We start from the raw sequence: 20,986 nt of genomic DNA, 5'->3' as shown, positions 1-20,986 counted from the left end.
GACCTGGAGGCTGTCAGCTGCTTCCTCTTGCCGCTGGGGCTCTGTGCGTGCCAGTCGCCTCGTCTGAAGTGCTTTCCCTTCTGGATGCACTTGAACACCAGACCCTCATTATCGGTGGTCCACTGGGTGAGCCCCACACACCCAGGCCCAGCCCCACTGTTCCACCCTATGGCTTCTCTCTCTGGTCAGGACCCAGCCTCCATCGTGGCCTTCTGGAGCCTTCTCCCAGCCTCATGGCATTTGTCACACTGTCATGATCTGGGTACATGGTTCTCTTCCCAGTAAATGTGAGCATCTCGAGAGTTGGGGTCACCTCACATGTGGACAGAGCACCTGGCCCATGGCAGACAGTGCTCTCTGGAGCCAGGGGCCGAGCTAAAGGCTGTTGCAGGCATGCGGACAAGTAGAGAACCAGCACTGATGGGCCCGGCCATGTCCCCCCAATGCTAACCACCTCCTGTGTTTGTGTCCTTAGTTCACAGGAAATGGGCCCTGCGAAATGAACAGTGTCCAGAAGAGTGAGCACGAGAAGAGCCTGGAACACAGCAAAAAGCGCTCCCGGCCCTCACTCCTCCGTCCTGTGTCAGCACCGGCCAAGGTAATCGCCAGCCTCGGTGTGGATGTACGTGTGTGGACGCACGGCAGCCTTGCCTTCTCTGTACATGAACTGGGGAGCAGCATTCGCAGCCCAAGCAAGTAGGCCTGGGCAGGAGGCTGAGTCTGGGCCCTGGTCTGGCTTGAAATGCCCTGGCTGTGGGACCTGGGCAGTCAGCTCAGCTCCAAGGGTGCTGCTCCTCTGTTTCCCTGGATCACAGATAGTTGTGAGGAGTGTCCCCTCCTCCTCGAGAAACCAGAGGTAATGCTCACTCTGCTCCTGGGCACCGTCACGCCTCTCCGATGGGCGGGGCCCATGTACAGTTGTGCAGGTTGATCCCTGCCTCGGGCACCCCGCTAAGGGAGGGAAGGGGCTGAGGTCCAGCTCCTGTTGCTCTCATCACCCTGATTGTGATGTTCTCATTCCACCAGTGTTTGTGCATTTACTAGGGGACTTTCTGCTGTAAGGAAGGACTTCCTTTTACCCCTTTATTCAGTTACCTGTGTCAATCGGAACTCTGGGTTATAATCCGTAACTATTGTTTATCTTGTTGCCCAAACTGTCCCAAAATGGGTCAGTACAGCCCTTTCGGGGTGGCTCCTGTGTCCCCTTGACACGTCTCCATCATTCTTCAGGCATCGGAAGATGGTTTTGTAGCCTCAGGAGTGTATCCAGGTTTAGGTCCCAGTCTAGCTAAGAGACAGAAGTCTTCCAGAGCCATAAAACCTGGCCTCTGTGGGATCCCACCAATGCTGTCCTCGTCCTGTCCCTTTCCCATCACTGCATGGCTCACAGGATAAAACGGGCAGGGAGGGGTTTCTGATATTGTATCCAGTGGCATAGCTCCCTTGCTATTCCAACTTTATGATGTTCCTGCCTGTTATCAAAAGCCCTAAGCTATCGAGACTTAGATCCCAGATTATGGGTGGGGCAGTCCTGTGACCTTCACCCGTCACTAGGTTGTGGAGGTGAGTGGTTCTGAGACGGTCATCCACAGGGGTCCTGGGCAGACCTCATCCAGCACCCAGTGGCAGTTCCTGTCAGAACTCAGTGCTGGCCGTGCGGACTCTGACAAAGATGGATGCACAGAGCACTGACAGCACGAATTTCTCTCCACAGAAGAAAATGAAGCTGCGTGGCACCAAAGACCTGTCCATCGCTGCCGTGGGGAAGTACGGGACTCTGCAGGAGTTCTCCTTCTTCGACAAGGTGACTGGTGGGACTGAGGTTTGCAGAGCGAGAGTTTCTAGGAAGGGAGCAGGTAGGAGGAGGGGAGCTCTTGAGTGGGTCTGGGAGGAGGAACAGGCACTAGCTTTCACAGTGGAAGGGAGTGTGGGCCATCATTGAACAGATGGCAGGTGGTGCGCTGTAGGCGTCAGAGCTCAGGGCCAAGCGGATATGAGAACACACATCTTCCACACCCCAACTGTGTGACTTTTCTAAAGCAGAGCTCATGCTGGGGCTCCCATGGGGTCAGTGGCCTGAACCAGCGAGATGGCCCATGCTATCTGAACTGTGAATGCTCAAGGAGAGCGTTGCCATGCAGACCACGGCCAGTCACTTTAGAGCAAGCCCATGTTGGTGACTTCATGTACCTAGCGATGGCTAAGCCAGGTAGGCACGGGCCAGGGTTGGGCCCAGCCCGCAAAGCCTCCTGACGTACTCTCCCCGCAGGTGCGCAGGGTCCTGAAGAGCCAGGAGGTTTATGAGAACTTTCTTCGCTGCATCGCACTCTTCAACCAGGAGCTCGTGTCCGGCTCTGAGCTCCTCCAGCTCGTCAGCCCGTTTTTAGGGTGAGCAACACTGCGCCAGGCTCTCCACAAGCTTAGCTTCTGTAAACTCTGTCCACCTTTCTTTGGGCTACTGTTTTGAAGATGATAGGTACTTTTTTTGGTACTGCCTTTAAATGGAAATTGTTGTGGGGATTGTTATAGATTCACCGGCAGTAGTAAGAAAGAACACAGGTCCTAGGACTGGTTCCCCCCATGGGAACCTCTGGAGTCAGCACTACAACCAGGATGGTGACACTGGGCAACCCACCCATCTTGCAGGTTTCCCTATTTCTAGTTCGTGTGTGTGTTTGTGTTTGTGTGTGTGTGTGTGTGTGTGTGTGTGTACAGTTCTGTCACCTGGGAAGGGAGTGTATCTCCCTACAGTCACGATACTCAGTGGCTCCAGAACCACAAGGATCCTGTGCTGACCTTTGATACCCAAGCCTGTATCCCTCTTGCTTCCTGCTCCAGTCCCCGCCACAGCCCCTGACAACCATCTCTGTGCTCCATCTCTAACACCTACACCACAAAAATGTTATATAAATGAAATCAGGATCAGCTCTTTCCACCCAGCACAGAGCCCTGGAGACTCTCACTATGTAGGCTTTTAAAATTCTAACAATCAGAAATTGCAGGAAGAATGAAAGACTGACTAGCATCCCAGCCACCCAAAGAGAAACACTTAACCACCAGCTTTCAGCACATCCTGCTCAGTGTGTGGGTGGCCCCAGGCCCGGGCAGCTGCTGGGAAGGTGGGGATGTTCTAGGACAGCAGTTGCCAACCTGTTGGACCTCACAGATCACCGGCTGGTGACAGTTGTTCTAGGAGGTGGACACGAACGCAGAGTTCGTGCACAATGAGCTTTAGGAAAGGGGGTTGGCCGGGTCCCAGCATTGCCTCCCCCTCACCCGCCCTATCACATTGGGCGGGTTTCTTAGCCAGTCTGACCTCTGTTTCAGAAAGCTCCATGTGGGCTCTGCGCATAAGACCCTTCAAATAGAATCCATAATATGGTGAGTGTGCATTATAGACGGCTGTATTAGTGACCTGTGTAGCCCCAATGAAAACCCCAGCGGGGAGCCTGCCTGGCTGTTGTGGCAGGATCGCTGTGCCAGCTGTCATAGTGACTGCACTCTTGCGTAGGCTTTGACACTCATTTAAACATGAATCCAGGTGACATTGGGGTGGATTGCACGAAAACCTTCCCATCAACATGCGAGGTGGTTACATTATGACTTACGAGACTGTATCTATAGAGGGTGTTCCTAGGAGGAGGAACAGAGCTTTCTCCCATGGGGGAGAAAGACTCCGGAACAGAGCTTGGCAGACTGATCTTCAAGGGCCAGGGGCTAGACTACCTAACTCCGGCATTGTGCAAAAGAAGCCACAAGCAGTGTGTCAGGATGGACATCACTGTGCCAATAAAACTTGATTTACAGAGACAGGAATGGGCAGGTTGGCCAACCCTGGTCTCTTCCAGTCAAGGAACATTGCCGACCCAGCTTCTGCCAGTCTAGGTTGTCTTTTCTAGAATGTGCAGGTCGTGGGCCTGACTGGTGACAAAGTTTTGGGGCGCAGATTCACTCCCAAGTGGGGACTTTATGCACATCTGGTGCTAGGTTCCGCCTCCTGCCTCTCCTCCCTGAGCTTGCATTCTGACCATCTTTAACCACGGATGTCTATATGGAGCCATTCTGAAATCTCTAGATCACTCCCAGGAAGCCCTGGGGGTGTCAACTTACCATTTGTTTTTATTTCTGAAGGAAATTTCCAGAACTTTTTGCACAATTCAAGTCTTTCCTGGGGGTGAAAGAACTATCATTCGCCCCGCCCATGAGCGACAGATCTGGGGATGGAATAAGCCGGGAAATCGACTATTCATCTTGTAAGCGCATTGGATCCAGCTATCGGGCGCTCCCCAAAACTTATCAGCAGCCCAAGTGCAGTGGGAGGACGGCCATCTGCAAGGAGGTAGCTCCCTGGGGCTTAGGTTGGCTTGTGTGGTGCATGTAACCCCCCTGCCCCCCAAAAAAACCCATCATTCTCATATATCAGATAAAAGACTGAATGTCAGCCCCCTAAATGTTGAGTAATCATGTGCTGGGATGTGGCAAAACAAAATACCTGAGCAGAGGTGAGTTTCTTACCCTGTTGGCAGTTTTGGTAAGCCACGGAGTCCACGGCACCAGCGTAGGGTTGGCACATGCCATCATTTTGCTGAGCCTGCTCTGTCCTGGGTTCACTGCCCTCAGTATGTTTTTGTTTAGTGTGACAGTTGAATACATCTTCAGGGTTAAAGGACAGCCTGTTACTGTATATCCAGAATTCAAGACTGCCTGCTGGGTTCCAGGGATCAGCAAGGAACCGCCTATGGGCCAAATCCCAGGCCAAAGTTGGTCCATTGGTTGTGTTTGTCAATAAAGTTTTATTGTCACACAGCTACGCCCATTGATTTGCATATTGCCTGTGACTACTTTACTAAGACTAAGGCAGAATTGAGTAGTCCTCGCAAAACTTGAAATATTTATTATCTGGCTTTTTAAAATATATATATAAATATTTTTATTGACTTCAGAGAGGAAGGGAGAGGGAGAGAGAGATAGAAACATCAATGATGAGAGAGAATCACTGATTGGCTGCCTCCTACTGAGAATTGAGCCAGCAACCCGAGCACGTGCCCTTGACTAGAATCGAACCTGGAACCCTTCAGTCCACAGGCCAAGGCTCTATCCACTGAGTCAAACCAGCTAGGGCTTTACTATATATTTTTATTGATTTTAGAGAGGAAAGGAGAGGGGAGAGAGATAGAAATATCAATGATGAGCGAGAATCATCGATTGGCTGCCTCCCACATGCCCCACTCTGGGCATCGAACCCACAACCCAGGCATGTGCCCTGACCAGGAATTGAACTGTAAACTCCCAATTCATAGGTCAATGCTCAACCACTGAACCACACTGGCTGGGCTCATTTTTACAATTATTGAGGTAGATTTCCATGCCTCAGGAAGCTGGGAAATCACTGACAGTCTCCAGTCCCAGTAAGCATCTGGGCCGAAACGAGATGGGAGCCCAGGCACGTGATGCCTGCCTTGTGGTGTAGGCAGATTCATGGAGTGAGCCCATGGTTAGGTTAGAAGCTCTGATTCATAAATGCATTGTGCTGGGGGCACTGCCCTGAGAAGGTGGACTTACTGGAGGTATAGTTCTCATTGGCATGTATGTGCATGACATGTCCCTCTCTCTGATCTTCCTGTCCCGACTCTGGTTCAGGATCAGTGGCTGCTTGGCACTTGCTTACTCTTTTATTAACTCTACTAGAGGCCGAGTGCACAAAATTCATGCACTGCAGGGGGCGGGGGGAGTCCTTCAGCCCATCTGCACCCTCTCACAGTCCAGGAGCCCTTGGGGGATGTCCGACTGCAGTGGAGGCGGGAGAGCCTCCTGCCACAACCAATGCACTCGCCAGCTGTGACCCCGGCTTCTGGCTAAGCAGCACTACCCCTGTGGGAGCACACTGACCACCAGGAGGCAGCTCTTGCATTGAGTGTCTGCCCCCTGGTGGTCAGTGCGCATCATAGCAACCGTCATTCTGCTGTTTGGTCAATTTGCATGTTAGCATTTTATTATATAGGATGACTTGAGAAGCCAATCTAGTGGGAGTGTGCATTATCTGGCTTTTTACAGAGAAAGTTTGCCAACCCCTAAAATACTATTATTTGTTCACTTGATCACATTTACTGTTTGTATGATAAGGGAATTTCCTGTAAAATCAAGGTGATATTACTTCTTATATTTTGTACTATGAACAGTACTGTAAACAGTTCTGGCAGCCAGGGCTTGTTACCTGGGATAACAGCATCTCTTCTTGATGCAGGTGCTGAATGACACCTGGGTCTCATTCCCATCTTGGTCAGAGGACTCCACCTTTGTCAGCTCTAAGAAGACACCCTACGAGGAGCAGCTGCACCGCTGTGAGGACGAGCGCTTTGAGGTGTGTATGCTGGTGCTGCAGGGTCCTCTGGGTGGCCCTGAGTCCTGGCCAGGATGCTGGTGACATGGGGTGTGCCTTGTCCCCCATCCTCCATGGCACTATCCTCACTCTCCCCTGCTCATCTCCCTCTCCATCCTGGGATATATCCTGACCCTTTTTTTTTAATTTTGTTTTATTGCTTAAAGTATTACAAAGAGTATTACATTTGTCTCCTTTTCTTTTTCTCGACCTTCCCCCGGCCTCCCCTACCCCACAGTGTCTTGTGTCCATTGGTCATGCTTATATGCATGCATACAAGTCCTTCAGTTGATCTCTAACCCCCCTCCCCACCCTGCAGTTTTCTAATCCATTCATCTACTGATGGGCACTTAGGCTGTTTCCAGATCTTAGCTATGGTGAATTGTGCTGCTATGAACATAGGGGTGCATATATCCTTTCTGATTGGTGTTTCTGGTTTCTTGGGATATATTCCTAGAAGTGGGATCACAGGGTCAAATGGGAGTTCCATTTTTAGTTTTTTGAGGAAACTCCATACTGTCTTCCATCGTGGCTGCACCAGTCTGCACTGACCCTTCTTAACCTCCCCACTGCACCCCACCCCCGTCTCCTCTTGAGTATCAGGGATGCCAGCACTTTCCAACAGGGCAGGTCCTCACAGATCTCTTTTTTGCCTTGCTTTACTTCAGGCTGGCTAGGCAATGTATTTGAATTTAATTTCTTTAATTAAAATTAAGTTAGCTTGCCTGGCCAGTGTTGCTCAGTGGTTGAGTGTCAACCCAGGGACTGAGAGGTTGTGGGTTCAATTCCTTGTCGGGGCACATACCAGGTTTTGGGCTCAATCCCTAGTGGGGGGTATACAAGAGGCAGCTGATTGATGATGTTATTCTCTCATCGATGTTTCTGTCTCTCTATCCCTCCCTTCCTCTCTCTCTCAAAATCAATAAGAATATATTTTAATTTAGTTAGCTTAAGTTAATTTTTTGAAAATTTTGCTGACATGCAGCATAAGAATAGACAGCAATCAGGTTCCCTTCCTCAGTGGTAACAGCTCGTAAGTCCCTGTCACAAAATCACAGCGAGGTCAGTGACACTGGCACATTTGCCCCGTTGGACTGTATTTGTGTGTGCATATGTGGCGTGTGCACGTGTTGAATTGTGCATACACGTGTATTCAGCTCTGCGTGTTCCCACCTTTGGTGGTTCCTGTGTTCACCACCACAGCCAAGACACTAAGCGGCTCCGTACCACTAGGACCCCTCCTTCTGCCCTTTATATCTGAGCACCTCCCTCCCAGGCCTGCCCAGCCCTGACCCCTGGCAACACTGACCTTGTTCATCTCTCACTGTGGCACAAATGGAGTCACATGGTATGTTCCCTTTGGGGATTGGCTCCCCCTGCACATGCCCTGAGAGTCATCCAGGGGCTAGGTACACCACAGGTCCGTTCCCCTTTTTTGCCAAGCAAAGCTTGCTCTCTGTGCCTGTGCAGGGGTCAGCCAGCAGTGAATGGCCAATGGCTCTCAGTCCCTCGGCACCAGGTCCTGCATTTGTGCCTCCCCTGACTGGATGCCAGCTCAGTAACCAGTAATCAGCCTCACTTGCCCAGGGCCCCACCTTCTGATGCCCGTCACACCCCTCAGACGTGGAGTTCGTTAGCTCTGTCCTAGCATCCCTTCTGCCAGCCCAGGCTCTTCCCTAGGGCCCCACTGACCCCTTCCCGCCTTCCTCTCCATAGTTAGACGTCGTCCTGGAGACCAACCTGGCCACCATTCGAGTGTTGGAAAGCGTGCAGAAAAAACTGTCCCGGATGGCACCGGAAGACCAGGATAAGTTCCGGCTGGACGACTGTCTGGGGGGCACGTCGGAGGTGATCCAGCGTCGCGCCATCCATCGCATCTATGGGGACAAGGCTCCTGAGATCATCGAGAGCCTCAAGAAAAACCCTGTCACCGCTGTCCCGGTCGTTCTCAAAAGGTTTCCTCAGCTCTGGCCCCTGGGCACTGGCTCATTAGTGTTGTTGGTCACAGATGTCATCACAAGGTGGGGAGGGGGGCTGGGGGGTCCCTGGGGCCTCAGGGTGCCTTACTGGGTGTCTCAGTCTTCCTTCGTCTTCCTGTTCCCCTCCCAAGAGGAAAGCATGGTTAACACTTGTCCTAGTCCTTTGGCCACCACACACATCATTAGGTCGAAACGCGAAGAGTGGGACCTGTATCACAGCTTGCCTTGTACTTAGTATTGTGTCTTAGGAACTTTTCCATGGTAGTGAACAGATACGAAGTGCTGCCCTCAGTTGGGTGCTATGCTTGGCCCTGGGGTTGCAGAGCTGAGCGAGACCCACACAGTCCCCTCATGGGGTTCACAGTTGAGCCAACAGCTACATGGAATATGGTCAGAAGCCAGGACAGGGAGGAGGTTGGTTCCGTGGCAGCGACGTTTGAGAAATCATAAAACTGTCCACATTGGTCCTCCAGGACCATGGCTCCCTCCTCCCCTCCTTTACTCTATACAGACAGGCCTGGCGCTGGCTGTCCCACTGTGGCACAAATGGAGTCACATGGTATGTCCCGTAGTGCATGGCTAGTCTGTGGATGGAAGACAGGCTGGCCCTAGTGCAGGGATGGCTCAGGCGGGTGTCACCGCTGTTCCCGTGCTGTCCTGTGCTGAGCCCCTCTGGCCCCCACAGGCTGAAGGCCAAGGAGGAGGAGTGGCGGGAGGCCCAGCAGGGCTTCAACAAGATTTGGCGGGAGCAGTACGAGAAGGCATACCTCAAGTCCCTGGACCACCAGGCCGTGAACTTCAAGCAGAACGACACCAAGGCCCTTCGCTCCAAGAGCTTGCTCAACGAGATTGAGAGCGTCTATGACGAGGTGAGGCCCTCCTCTGCGCCGGGTCTCTGCCTGTGTCCCAGCGGGTAGGCGGGCTGGGTGGCGTTGCCCTCACGACCGTGTAGGGGTGAGGATGGAGGTTCCTGTAGCACAGACCAGGGCTGGTCAGGGAGGACTGGGGCTCTTCCCTCCTCCCTCCCCCTGTGGGCTTTGATGGACCTTCCTTCAGATGCCTGATGCTAGCAGCTTTCCTGTCTCCACAGCCAGTGGGTACCAGATAGCATTTGAACCCCCAGAAGGAACATGCCATAGAACCCTTGCTCACACGCCTTCCTATGCAGTACTGTTACCCAGGTTTTAGTTTCCTCAGTGAGGAAGCTGAGGCACAAGACGCCACAGGAGATCAGAGCTCTGAGCCCTCGGCTCCACCTCCAGCAGCCGCACTGTGTCCTCTTGCCGGTCTTGGGCCGTCTAGGCTCATGGGCCCGGAATCACATAACAGGCCGGGCTGGGCTCTCAGGCTCTGAGAATGTGGACCTCTGAAAAATACATGTAAGAAGTGGCCTGGCAGGGAGGTGGAGGCCCTGGGGGCGGGCAGTCAGGGAGGTTGCGGGTGCTGCTCTCGGGCTGTGCCCAGGAGACAGGGACAGAGCAGCATCGATGGCTGAGCACTTGCCTGGGCAGGCTCACTTATTCCCTTTTATTCTTCTCATAAGCAGCAAGCGTCGCACCTCCTCTCATAGTATGAAAATTACGGACAGAAAAGCCAGGCCACTGGGGGTGTCTCCACATAACTGGAGACCACCCAGGGCTGCGGCCCTAAGACCTTGCCCTTCAACCTCCCTCCCCCTGGGGCACCCTCCCCCCTGCAGGGCCCAGCCCCTAGCCCCAGGCTCTACTCTTCAGCTTGTGTGACCTCCTCACTTGAGGAAGGACCTCGAAGCCTGCGACCTCTCCCCACCAATGGGGTCTGTGGTACATTGTCAACTTGGGGGTGATGATGTAGCCCAACAGACCCACCACTGACCACTGAGTTCCTGGCTCTTCCCTTGGGGGTAGAGGGGAAAGGGGTGTTTAGCTGATGAGGACCAGGGCACAGAGTGGGAGGCCCCATCTCCATTTCCTGCCAGTCACTAGTTCTGTTTGAGGAACAGCCTTTGCCTCCTCCCTCCCCCTGCCCTGCCCTCAGGAGGTCCCACCTACAGGGATGGCATCCAGACTCGGTTTTCCCAAGATCCTGGACGTCCCCCGCCCCCCGCGTGCTCAGGCGGTCTGGAGGATGTAGTCATTGTCTAGGTTTCTGGAAGAAGGATGATTAGCTAAAGACAGGAGAGGGGTGAACCCAGGGATGTGGTTCTCCAGGGAGAAAGAGTAAACGGGCTCATGCAAAGGTCCTGCGCTCCGGAAGCCTCAGAGCAGGAGCATGTGTGCTCTGCAGGCCTGCATGCCAGGGCTGGAGTCCTCTGCTGACCAGTGTGGGAGGGCCTGGTGGGGGTGGTAGAGCTGGCTGTGCTCCTGTTGCCATATTGCTCTAAACTCGGTGAGCAGAGTGGTTGGAATGAGCAGGTAGGAGGTCTGCGCAGCAGGGTGATAGGAGAACGGTGGAGGGACTGGTGGTGGGTGGGAGGGGGGCAGAGGCAGGGTATGGGCCAGGTGTGAAAGGCTGAGGGAGAAGAGGCTGACATGTAAGTAGTCCCAGGTCTTCATGGTCTAGCCAAGCATCGTGAATGAATGATGGTGGGCAGAGAGGCCCAGGGTCCACCTTCAGCCTTCCTGACCCCCATGGAGAGCTTGGATTGGGCACCTCAGGTCAGCTGGAATTTGGTGACCAGAGCACTGCTCCCCTCAGATCCCCTGGCCCCTAGGCACTGCTGCAGGCAGTGGTGGTGGGAGGGAGGTTGGCCCTTTTCTGGTCCTGGCGCTGAGCAGTGTGACACTGTTAAAGCTGAGGGTGCAAATCTTGGGTTCTCCCAGCGGGTTGCTTCCTGCCTGACGTTCACCCTGTTCCCAGCACCAGGAGCAGCACTCAGAGGGCCGCAGCGCCCCCTCCAGCGAACCACACCTTATCTTCGTGTATGAGGACAAGCAGATCCTGGAGGATGCAGCCGCACTCATCAGCTACTACGTGAAGCGGCAGCCAGCCATCCAGAAGGAGGACCAGGGCACCATCCACCAGCTGGTGCACCAGTTCGTGCCCAGCCTCTTCTTCTCCCAGCACCTGGACCTAGGGGCATCTGAGGACTCTGCTGACGAGGGCCGGGGGAGCCCCCAGGGGCAGAGTGTGGAACCTGGTGACCGGAAGAAGCCGGCGCCTGGGCCACAGAGCAGCCCCCTGGTGGAGAAGGGGCCCACCGGCGAGGGCACCACCCCTGAGCAACAGCCGCCGCCGCCGCCCCTGCCGCCACCGCCTTTACCACCCCCACCACACAAGCCCATGGATGACGTCTACAGCCTCTTCTTCGCCAACAACAACTGGTACTTCTTCCTGCGCCTCCACCAGACCCTGTGCTCCCGGCTCCTGAAGATCTACCGCCAGGCTCAGAAGCAGCTCCTGGAGTATCGGACGGAGAAGGAGAGGGAGAAGCTGCTGTGCGAGGGCCGTCGGGAGAAGGGCAGTGACCCCGCCATGGAGCTGCGGCTGAAGCAGCCCAGTGAGTCCCCGACCCTTGTCAGAGCCCACGGATGACATGCAGGCGCTGGGAGACGGGCAGTGGCACCAAGGGTTTCAGTTCACAGCTTATGATCGGACATGTCCCCTTGTGTTTTTTCTGGCTTTTCATTTTGAAATAATTACAGTATCTCAAATGAGAAGCCACAAAAATAGTAGAGTCTCGAACACCCTTCCTAGCCTTCCCAAGCAGTAGCACCGCTTCTGGCTGTGGTGCCGTGGTAGGAGCAGGAAACCGGCATCGCCAGGCCCCAGCCACAGCGCTGCTTGCCTGCCTCCCAAGCTGGGCCTCGTGCAACTACTGCCAGTCACACTCCCATCCTGGAGTTGGGCCACCATGAAGAAGCCCGTGGTGGGAGGCGGACCGTGGGCTGCTTGATTCAAGACCCTGTGGGGTCTTGTGGGTATAGCCCTGTGTGACCTGTCTCCGCCCCCTTAGGTGAGGTGGAGCTGGAGGAGTACTACCCGGCCTTCCTGGACATGGTGCGCAGCCTGCTGGACGGCAGCATCGACCCCACGCAGTACGAGGACACGCTGCGCGAGATGTTCACCATCCACGCCTACGTCGGCTTCACCATGGACAAGCTGGTGCAGAGCATCGCGCGCCAGGTGAGCGGGTGCAGGATGGGCAGCGAGCAGGGTGACAGGAGGCCTGACACACGGGGCGACAGCACCTCCTCAAGATTCCTTGCCAGTCCCCAGCTTTGAAAACCTGCCCTTCTATCACTCCTGCTGTGTGGTTGGTCCCATGCCAGCATCTTTCCTTTTTTTAACCAACGTAGAATTCACATAACATAATGTTAATAACCATTTAATTTATTTTACTTACTAGAGGCCCAGTGCACCAGTGGGGTCCCTCGGCCTGGCCTGCAGGATCGGGAGAAACCAGCTCTCTGACATCCCCTGAGGGGTTCCAGATTGCAACAGGTCGCAGGCCAGGTCGAGGGACCCCACCAGTGCACGATAGGGGCCGGGGAGGGAGGTGGAAGGTTGGCCAGCTGGGGAGGGACAATGGGGAGGGTCCAGGGCATGTCCTTCCCATCTTGCTCAGCAGCAAACTAACCTACTGGTCATAGAGACTGATCTACCGGTCAACTGTCTGCCCCCTGGTGGTCAGTGCACATCATAGCGAGCGGTTAAGCGGCCTTAGCATATCATTAGCATATTATGCTTTGATTGGTTGAATGGACGACCAGACACTTAGCATATTAGGTTTTTATTATATAGGATCTTTTTATTGATTTTAGAGAGGAAGGCATAGGGATAGAGAGAGAGAAACATCAATGAGAATCATTGATCGGTTGCCTCCTGCATGTCTCCCACTGGTGGTCAAGTCCAAAACCTGGGCATGTGCTCTGATTGGAAATTGAGCCAGTGACCTCTCACATCAATGGTCGACACTCAATCACTGAGCCACACCATCAGGGCACGTTAACCCTTTTATTTTTTTTTATTTTTATTTTTAAATATATTTTATTGAGTTTTTACAGAGAGGAAAGGAGAGAGACAGAGAGTTAGAAACATTGATGAGAGAGAAACATCAACCAGCTGCCTCCTGCACACTCCCCACTGGGGATGTGCCCGCAACCAAGGTACATGACCCTGACCAGAATTGAACCTGGGACCTTTCAGTCCGCAGGCCGACGCTCTATCCACTGAGCCAAACTGGTTTCGGCACATTAACCATTTTAAAGTGAATAATTCAATAGCATTTAATACATTCACAGTGTTATATAATCTTCACCTCTGTCTAGTTCCAGGACATTTCTCTCACCCCAGAAAGAGACCCTGTCCCCATTAGCAGTCACTCTCCATTCCCCTTCGCCAGCTCCTAATTACCACCAATCTGCTTTCTGTCTATGTGTTTACCCAATCTGGACATTTCATATACATGGACTCATACAGTATATGGTCTGACTTCTCTTACTTGGCATGATGTTTTCAAGATTCATCCACATTGTATCATGTCAGTGCTTCATTCCTCTTTACAGCTGAGTAATATTCCATTGTAGAATGGACCTCATTGTGTTCATTCATTCATCCATGGATGGGCACCTGCGTTGCTGCCACCTTTTGGCAATTGTGGATAATGCTGCTGTGAGCATGAATTTGAGTCCCTGCTAACAAACCTTTTGTGAGGGTGGCTTGGCATTGTGTAAAGAGTTTTGGCCCCCTTCTAGGGGGGTGGGGCAGATATCAGTGACGTTCTCAGCACTCAGTATCATTTATAGAAGCAAAACACTGGCAATAGCCAAATGTCAAGGAGAGGAAATGAGTCATAAAATATAAACAACAAAGCCCAGACAGGTCGGTGTGGTCCTGGGACATGTGTCCTCCTGGTGGTATTCTTCAGGTTGACTTTTGTTTCCTGATTACCAACTAAGGCTGTTCACTTAAAGTGGAAGAGAAGCCAGTAAAATAATGTTATTCCTCTCCCACCCAGATACAGTCATTGGGAACATTCTAGAAACGTCATTTCCTTCTAGGTTAGAAAAACTTCTCATTGAAGTAGAACACACAGGAAAGTGCCCACATCCTAAGTGGGGGGCCCAGTGGGTCTTCACATGTGGATGCCCTCACCCACAGCCCCTCCCAGCTGCTCCTCACCATGGGCACCCACTGCCCTGATTGCTGAAGCTGAGGTAGAGTTCCTGTCTTGAGCTGTGTTTAAATGGAAGTAGACCACCCGTCGGGCATCAGGCAGTGTGATTCTGCAGCATTCCTTCTTGCAGTTGTGGCTCCTTCATCCTGGCCTGCTCCAGGGAATAAACTCCTCTCTGGGGTCTTGGAGCCGCACTGCTTGTCTCCTGGTGGACATCTGCGAGTTTCCTGCACTCCCCTGGGTGGGGTGGAGGCAAGCCCGCTGGCTGCCGTGGAAGCTTTTGGTTTTCCAGTGGGTCCTCTGTCCTGCCCAGAGCTGGGATTGGTGGTCTCTCTCCGCTCCTGGGCTGAGGGGCAGCGGGATCTCGTGTTTTACATTGCATTTCCCTGGTGGCTCCTAAGGTGCCACCTTTTCCTCCCTCTGTGGCCATTTGGATGTCCAGTGATGGGGAAGCACGCATGGGACCTTGCACACAGCTCCAGGAGACAGTGGCTCAGGGGACACCCTGGGCAAGCACTTCACCCCCCCAAGCTGTGGCTTCATCAAACCCCACTGGACGTGCCCTGGGCCAGATATGCTCGCAGGGCTCTCCCATGCTGACATCTGTAACTTAACTTAGAGGCACCATATCCACACCCTTTGCCCTTTTTCCATTATTATTAGCATTTCTTGTTTTCAGTAACAGCAGCCACTATTTGGGGAGTTTGCTGTGTGCCAGGCACCATATGAGATCCCTGGTACTCGGGGCCGAACCCAAGGCCCTGCTGCAGCCAGTGGTGGCAGGGCTGACTCACACCAGCTCCATCCGACCCTGTGCCTCCGCTATCTCCGTATTCATTTCTTCTTAAACCTTATGGTTTTAGATGTTTGTAGGAATTAAAGGCATTCATTGTGTTTATTGCTGAAAATTTAGGGAAAATAACCTTCCTCCATCCCACCACTTTCAGATAATTACGATCCCCATTTTGGAACATTTTCTTTTGCATTTATCATCTGTTTCTCAAACTCAAGCAGGGTTTGCTGGTCTGGTCTAGTTTGAACTGGTCTGCTTGGCTCTGGACTGGTCTGCTCTTGTCTGTTCTAGTCTGATCTGGGCTAGCTTTTCTGCTCTGGTCTGCTCTGCACCCTGTGCCGAGGTCCTCACTCTGCATGGCCCATCTGATCCTGGCCTTCATCCCATTTCACGGACTTCACCATGTTGTCTTTGGGTGAGGTGGGGACTGCAGCAGGCAGTGTGCTCAGAAACTGCTCGCCCCTTCTGAGGGGCACACGCTCCAGGCACCCACCAGCTTTCCTCCCCACCAGCTGCACCACCTCGTGAGTGACGACATCTGCCTGAAGGTGGTGGAGCTCTACCTGAACGAGAAGAAGCGGGGTGCCGCCGGTGGGAACCTGTCCTCCCGCTGCGTCCGCGCCGCTAGGGAGACTAGCTACCAGTGGAAGGCTGAGCGGTGCATGGCTGATGAGAACTGCTTCAAGGTGAGAGACCAGCCACGCTCAGTCCCATATGAGGCTAGGGTGCAAGGGGAATGCCCAAAACAGGAGGGGCCGGCCATTGTGTTCTGGCCTGGGGGGCGGGATTGGACTGAACATGGCTTTTTCAGCCAGTCCGGTTACATGTACTTCCTTGACTGGGCCTCTGGATGCTGGTCCTGGCCTCAGGGGGTACCACAGGGCCCATGAGGTGGGTACCCAGCACATGATCCCTGGAGGAAGGGTCTAGGCCCAGAGGCTGGCAAAGGTGGTTAATTGATGAGCTTTTGACCTCATCCTGTGTCAGCTTGGACTGTTCTGTGGCTTCAGCATTGTCCCCACCTTCCCCAGGTGATGTTCCTTCAGCGCAAAGGGCAGGTGATTATGACCATTGAGCTCCTGGACACCGAGGAAGCCCAGTCGGAGGACCCCGTGGAGGTCCAGGTGAGGGCGATGGCCCTGTGCACACTATGGGCCAGGGGAAGCCATAGTCAGCATCGTGGAGTTCCCACCCCAAGGGCCGCATGCACAAGCACAGGACACATGCCCTCCATGGCAGCTGAGGGAGGGCCCAAGGTGCAGACAACCCCTCAGGAATCCAGGGTGTGTCCCAGGGCAGTACCCTGGGTCCTGATTCCTCCCACCTGCTGTCGACGCAGCCATCCCAATTGAGCCTGCGGCCGGCGTGGTCACCCGAGCCGTGTGACCTCTGCACTCTGTGTATAAAGCTCAGGGCTCCGGGTCCCGAGCCTTAGTCACCAGAACATCCGCCCAGCCATGCTCTGAGTCACACATTCCACTAGACGAGACATTTCCCGTGTTGGTTTTCTGCTCTTACAAGGACACCAGGCATTGGGTTTGGGCCCACCTTACTCCAGTGTCACCTCACCGTGATTACTCTGTTTCCAAATGGGTCACATGAACAGGCGCCAGAGGCTGGGGCTCAGACATGTCTCTTTTGGGGACACAATTCAACCCACAATAGTGAACAGCTTGTCCAGTTTACCTGGGACATTCCTGGTTTTATCGCCAAAGGTTCCACATTCCAGGAATTGCTTGTTCTCAGACGAACCACAGCGATTGGTCCCCTGACACGTAGCTGTGTCAGACCTTTTCTGGAGTCAAGCCGTACGTAACCAAATAAGTAAGGACGTCGAAAGGAATCATATTTCAAAAAGGTGTTGCTGCCTTTTTGACCTTGAGTCAAACAGCCCAGATCTGTGGAGCAGGAGCCCTGGAGCATCATGTCCGCTCAGGAGCTCTGTCTGGAGAAATGGGGAGGTGCAGTGACACTTGGTGCCCTCACACCGGGCCGGTCAGCCCAAGCCTCCTTCCCAGAGCTGGGGGCACTCACCACAGCCGCAGGGGCTCCCCTCCCAGCATCCTCCCTGCCGACCTCAGGACTCCCCCACACAGGAAACATCAAGACCAGTGAGGGTGGAGGCCTGCATACCTTGCACCTTCCGGAAGTTGCCAGCAAATGCGGTTTTATTAAGCTCATGTCTGGAGGAGCCTCTGGCTTTAACAGGGCGGTGAGCAGATGGTCACTGGACACCACCGTGCCCTACTGCACCTGGTGGCCCCTCCCAGCCCACCTCCTGTTCACTCCCACCCGTGACCTGGTCTTTCCCTCTTTCTGCTGCTCGTGCGCGATGTCCACACTGGACCTTGCATTCCTCCATGAGGGTCCCCGTTCCCTGTGTGAACTGGAATAGGTGGTTACACAGCAGGGACTTCCCCACTTCAGCACAGAATGCCGTAAAGTGTCTCATTGTAGCTGGTGCGCACGTCCCGCCCAGCTGCAGTCTGGCTTCGGTCACACTTCAGGGTCTTCAACAGCCACCATCCCTAACACATCCCCAGGAGCCCTGAGCTCGGGGTCCTGGCTGAGGAGCCCTTACGCAGGAAGTCACGGCCATGTCTCCTCCTGTTCCCCAGCACCTGGCTCGGTACATGGAGCAGTACGTGGGGACCGAGGGTGCATCCAGCTCCCCCACCGAGGGCTTCCTCCTGAAGCCCGTGTTCCTGCAGAGGTGAGAGGAGCCACAAGGAAACCCTGTGTCTTTAACTGAGGCTAAAGACAGTTTCCTTCGTCTGGAAACACTAATTGGGCACCTGATGTGAACAAGGTGTGGCTGTGCCCTCCTGAGGTCTGGGGTGAGCAGAGCAGTGGTGCAGTCACCCCAGGACGAGGGGGCTGCCCTGCCTAAGGGAGCAGAGGGGCTGGAGGGAGAAGCTCCCGGAAATGGCAGCCATCGGGCCAGAGACGGGAGCGCCAGCACCATTAGACCCTGGACCTGGGCCAGGCAGAGCTAGATCTCCCCTCAGGCCAAGATCAATGGGGACTGTTGGTTGGTGTTTAGATTTGAGTGAGGACCCATTGCCAGGTGGGGGCCAGCCTGGGGGTGGGGTCCCAGGCCCACTGATGGGAGGGAGATGGGACCAGGTCTGGGAGGGTGGAGGTAGGGGAGGGGCTCCTGGATGAGGGGCTCCCTATTGGAGGTACATAGGAAGCAAGCGAGAGGAGCCAACTAGCCAGGCAGCCCCTCCCAAGGCTACTAGCACCCTGTGTGACTAGAGTTGGTTTCTCTGGATTGAAGGGTTGGGTAGCGGGTTTTTGCTTCTGTTTGCATCTCCTTACCCTTGGGAAATCCAGCCAAGGATTTCCTGATCCGCAAATCCCCCCTGACCCTCAGGAACCTCAAGAAATTCCGCAGGTGGCAGTGCGAGCAGGTGCGGGCCCTGCGTGGTGAGGCCAAGAGCTCCTGGAAGCGGCTGGTGGGGGTGGAGAGCGCCTGCAACGTGGACTGCCGCTTCAAGCTCAGCTCCCACAAGATGATGTTCATTGTCAACTCCGAGGACTACATGTACCGCCGGGGGACCCTTTGCCGAGCCAAACAGGTACGCCGCCCACTCTGCCCTGGGACCCGGGGTCAGGCCCACAGCCGTGTATCAGTGCCAGCTGGGGCGCCCGGTCTCTTGACTCCACCCCACCCACCCCCTGCAGGTCCAGCCCCTGGTCCTGCTGCGGCACCACCAGCACTTTGAGGAATGGCACGGCCGCTGGCTGGAGGATAACGTGACCGTGGAGGCAGCTGGCCTGGTGCAGGACTGGCTGATGGGTGAAGAGGATGAGGACATGGTGCCCTGCAAGACACTCTGCGAGACGGCCCATGTGCATGGCCTGCCTGTGACCCGCTACCGCGTGCAGTACAGCCGCCGCCCCGCCTCCCCCTGATGCACCTGAGCAGCCATCACAGCACAGTCTGGTGTGGTTGCTTCCTCAGGCCTAGGTGTCCGTCGAGACCATTTTCCTGAACCACCGAGGGAAGGAGACCATCCCCCAGCCTCGCTGCTACAGGCTGCCGCTCCAGAGCAGGGTGTGTCAGCTTGCGGCCCCACGCTGCATCACTCTCAGCTCCCCAGCCTCCTTGGGGCCAGTCCTGTGCCAAGCCTGAACCCCCTGCACTTGAACTTGGGGCTCAGTCCCCAGCCGAAAGGGGAGGATCCACCCACTGCCTGAGGAGCAAGCAGTTGTATTCACACACCTGCCAGGCACTTACATCACCTGTGCCAGGTCTCTAGGCGGGGCTGCGCTGGTCATTTTGTGCACAGGCCATCTGGGAAAGTCAGTGACCAGCCATGTGAGGGCACACGTTTGGGAGGGGCTCCCAGCATAAAAGGAGTTGGGCAATGCCCAGATCTGACAGTGTGGGCATCAGCTTGGCCAAGCACCAGTGCTCAGAGCCTCGTTATTTTATAAGCAGGAGCCCTTAGCCAAACTGTGAGGTGTGTGGGCAGGAGCAGCAGAATGGCCCAGAAGACCCCACTCTGGAAAAAGGACCGCCAAACCCCGCATTGATCCAGCAGCCGGACTCTGGGTCTGTGGGGAACAGGGCTCGGCCCCACACCCACCCAGCGAGTGGCCCATGTGGCAGATCGTGTACCAAGATGGACACTAGAATGACAGGTGCACACCTATTTATTCCTTTACGCTCTCTCAGTAGTGGCAACTTTTCCAACAACCATGTCCCAAGGCTTCTGGGGAGTGAGAGCCTCCGCATTCCCACCCAACACCGCTGTCCTGCAGCTGCCACCTGGCGTGTGTATGAGGGGCTAGGGCAGCTGTTCCATGGAGGCGTCCACGGCTTTCTGGGCCAAGAATGCCAGGCAGTTCGGGCTGGGGACCAGCTCCTTCAAACTCACTGCACACGAGAAGCCCGGGCTGGGCCCTGGCAACATCGTACCGAGCGGGATCCGCTGACAGGTGGGCCCCGTGCAGCCTCTGCCACCGCAGCCCTCGCCCTCCTGCTGAGCTGTGCCAAGCCCACGGTTCCCGCACGTGGAGGCGTGTTTCTAGATGTTGCCTGTGGAACTCCAGGTTTGTGAAGCCTCTGACTGTGGGCCAAGGCTTACTTCTCCCTCCTGGGGTCTCCCTGCCCTGTTTCCTCAAGTGTAACCCAGGCACTTTGAACCCTTGTTTTGTAAGAAGGGAACTTACCAGAACTCCTGCACCAGCCCCGTGAGGCAGCCCCTCTGTGCCTCAGCGGGGGCCTGGGGTGTTTGCCAAACCCCTGATCCCCTACCCTGCATGCTTCTAAGGAGCTCTCTCATTTTTGAAGAATTTCTCTTCTGGGGCTTGAACTTCCTTTGCAGCTGTTTTGAATGTAGTTTCCTTTTCTATTTATTTGCACATTAAAGTGAACAATTAAATATTGACCTGAAGCTGTGAGCTTCCATCCGTTATTTCCTGTTAGTGAATCCCAGGGCGGCTTTTCCCACCCAGTGAATTCAGGCAGCGGGACCCACAGGGAGGGTCTGCACCTGTGCACAGTGGTCCCCAGACCTCCCAGTTACGTTTCCCGCAGGTGGTTCTCCGTCCCCATACCAGAGCATTTTCTGGAACTTTCCAGTTCAGTTGTTATGTTCAGTAGAAATGTGAGTGTTTCCTTCTAATGTTGTGCATGCAAAAACAATTACAACACCGGTGTCTGCTCGGAGTTTTCTCTGCCTTGTGCGTCTGATGCCAAGTCCTGAGGCTCATGGGAGGTGGTTGGG

General features: G+C 54.5%; 1 protein-coding gene across 1 annotated transcript in view; it reads left to right on the top strand.

The window, feature by feature from the left end:
• The window catches only part of SIN3B (SIN3 transcription regulator family member B), a 28,647-nt gene extending 7,994 nt beyond the window's left edge, over positions 1–20,653 (top strand). Inside the window, exons 3-16 of the mRNA XM_015567006.1 lie at positions 476–598; positions 1,715–1,804; positions 2,270–2,388; positions 4,132–4,339; positions 6,245–6,361; positions 8,096–8,334; positions 9,044–9,227; positions 11,197–11,836; positions 12,293–12,462; positions 15,761–15,934; positions 16,280–16,372; positions 17,867–17,961; positions 18,625–18,829; positions 18,936–20,653. Coding sequence (XP_015422492.1) covers positions 476–598; positions 1,715–1,804; positions 2,270–2,388; positions 4,132–4,339; positions 6,245–6,361; positions 8,096–8,334; positions 9,044–9,227; positions 11,197–11,836; positions 12,293–12,462; positions 15,761–15,934; positions 16,280–16,372; positions 17,867–17,961; positions 18,625–18,829; positions 18,936–19,166 — 2,688 coding nt within the window. The 3' untranslated portion in view covers positions 19,167–20,653. The remainder of the gene's footprint in view (positions 1–475; positions 599–1,714; positions 1,805–2,269; positions 2,389–4,131; positions 4,340–6,244; positions 6,362–8,095; positions 8,335–9,043; positions 9,228–11,196; positions 11,837–12,292; positions 12,463–15,760; positions 15,935–16,279; positions 16,373–17,866; positions 17,962–18,624; positions 18,830–18,935) is intronic.
• The last annotated feature ends 333 nt before the right edge of the window (positions 20,654–20,986 follow it).

This window comes from Myotis davidii, unplaced genomic scaffold (assembly GCF_000327345.1).
Source record: "Myotis davidii unplaced genomic scaffold, ASM32734v1 scaffold1203, whole genome shotgun sequence".
NCBI lineage: Eukaryota > Metazoa > Chordata > Mammalia > Chiroptera > Vespertilionidae > Myotis > Myotis davidii.
This window is presented reverse-complemented; position numbering and strand designations above follow the sequence as displayed.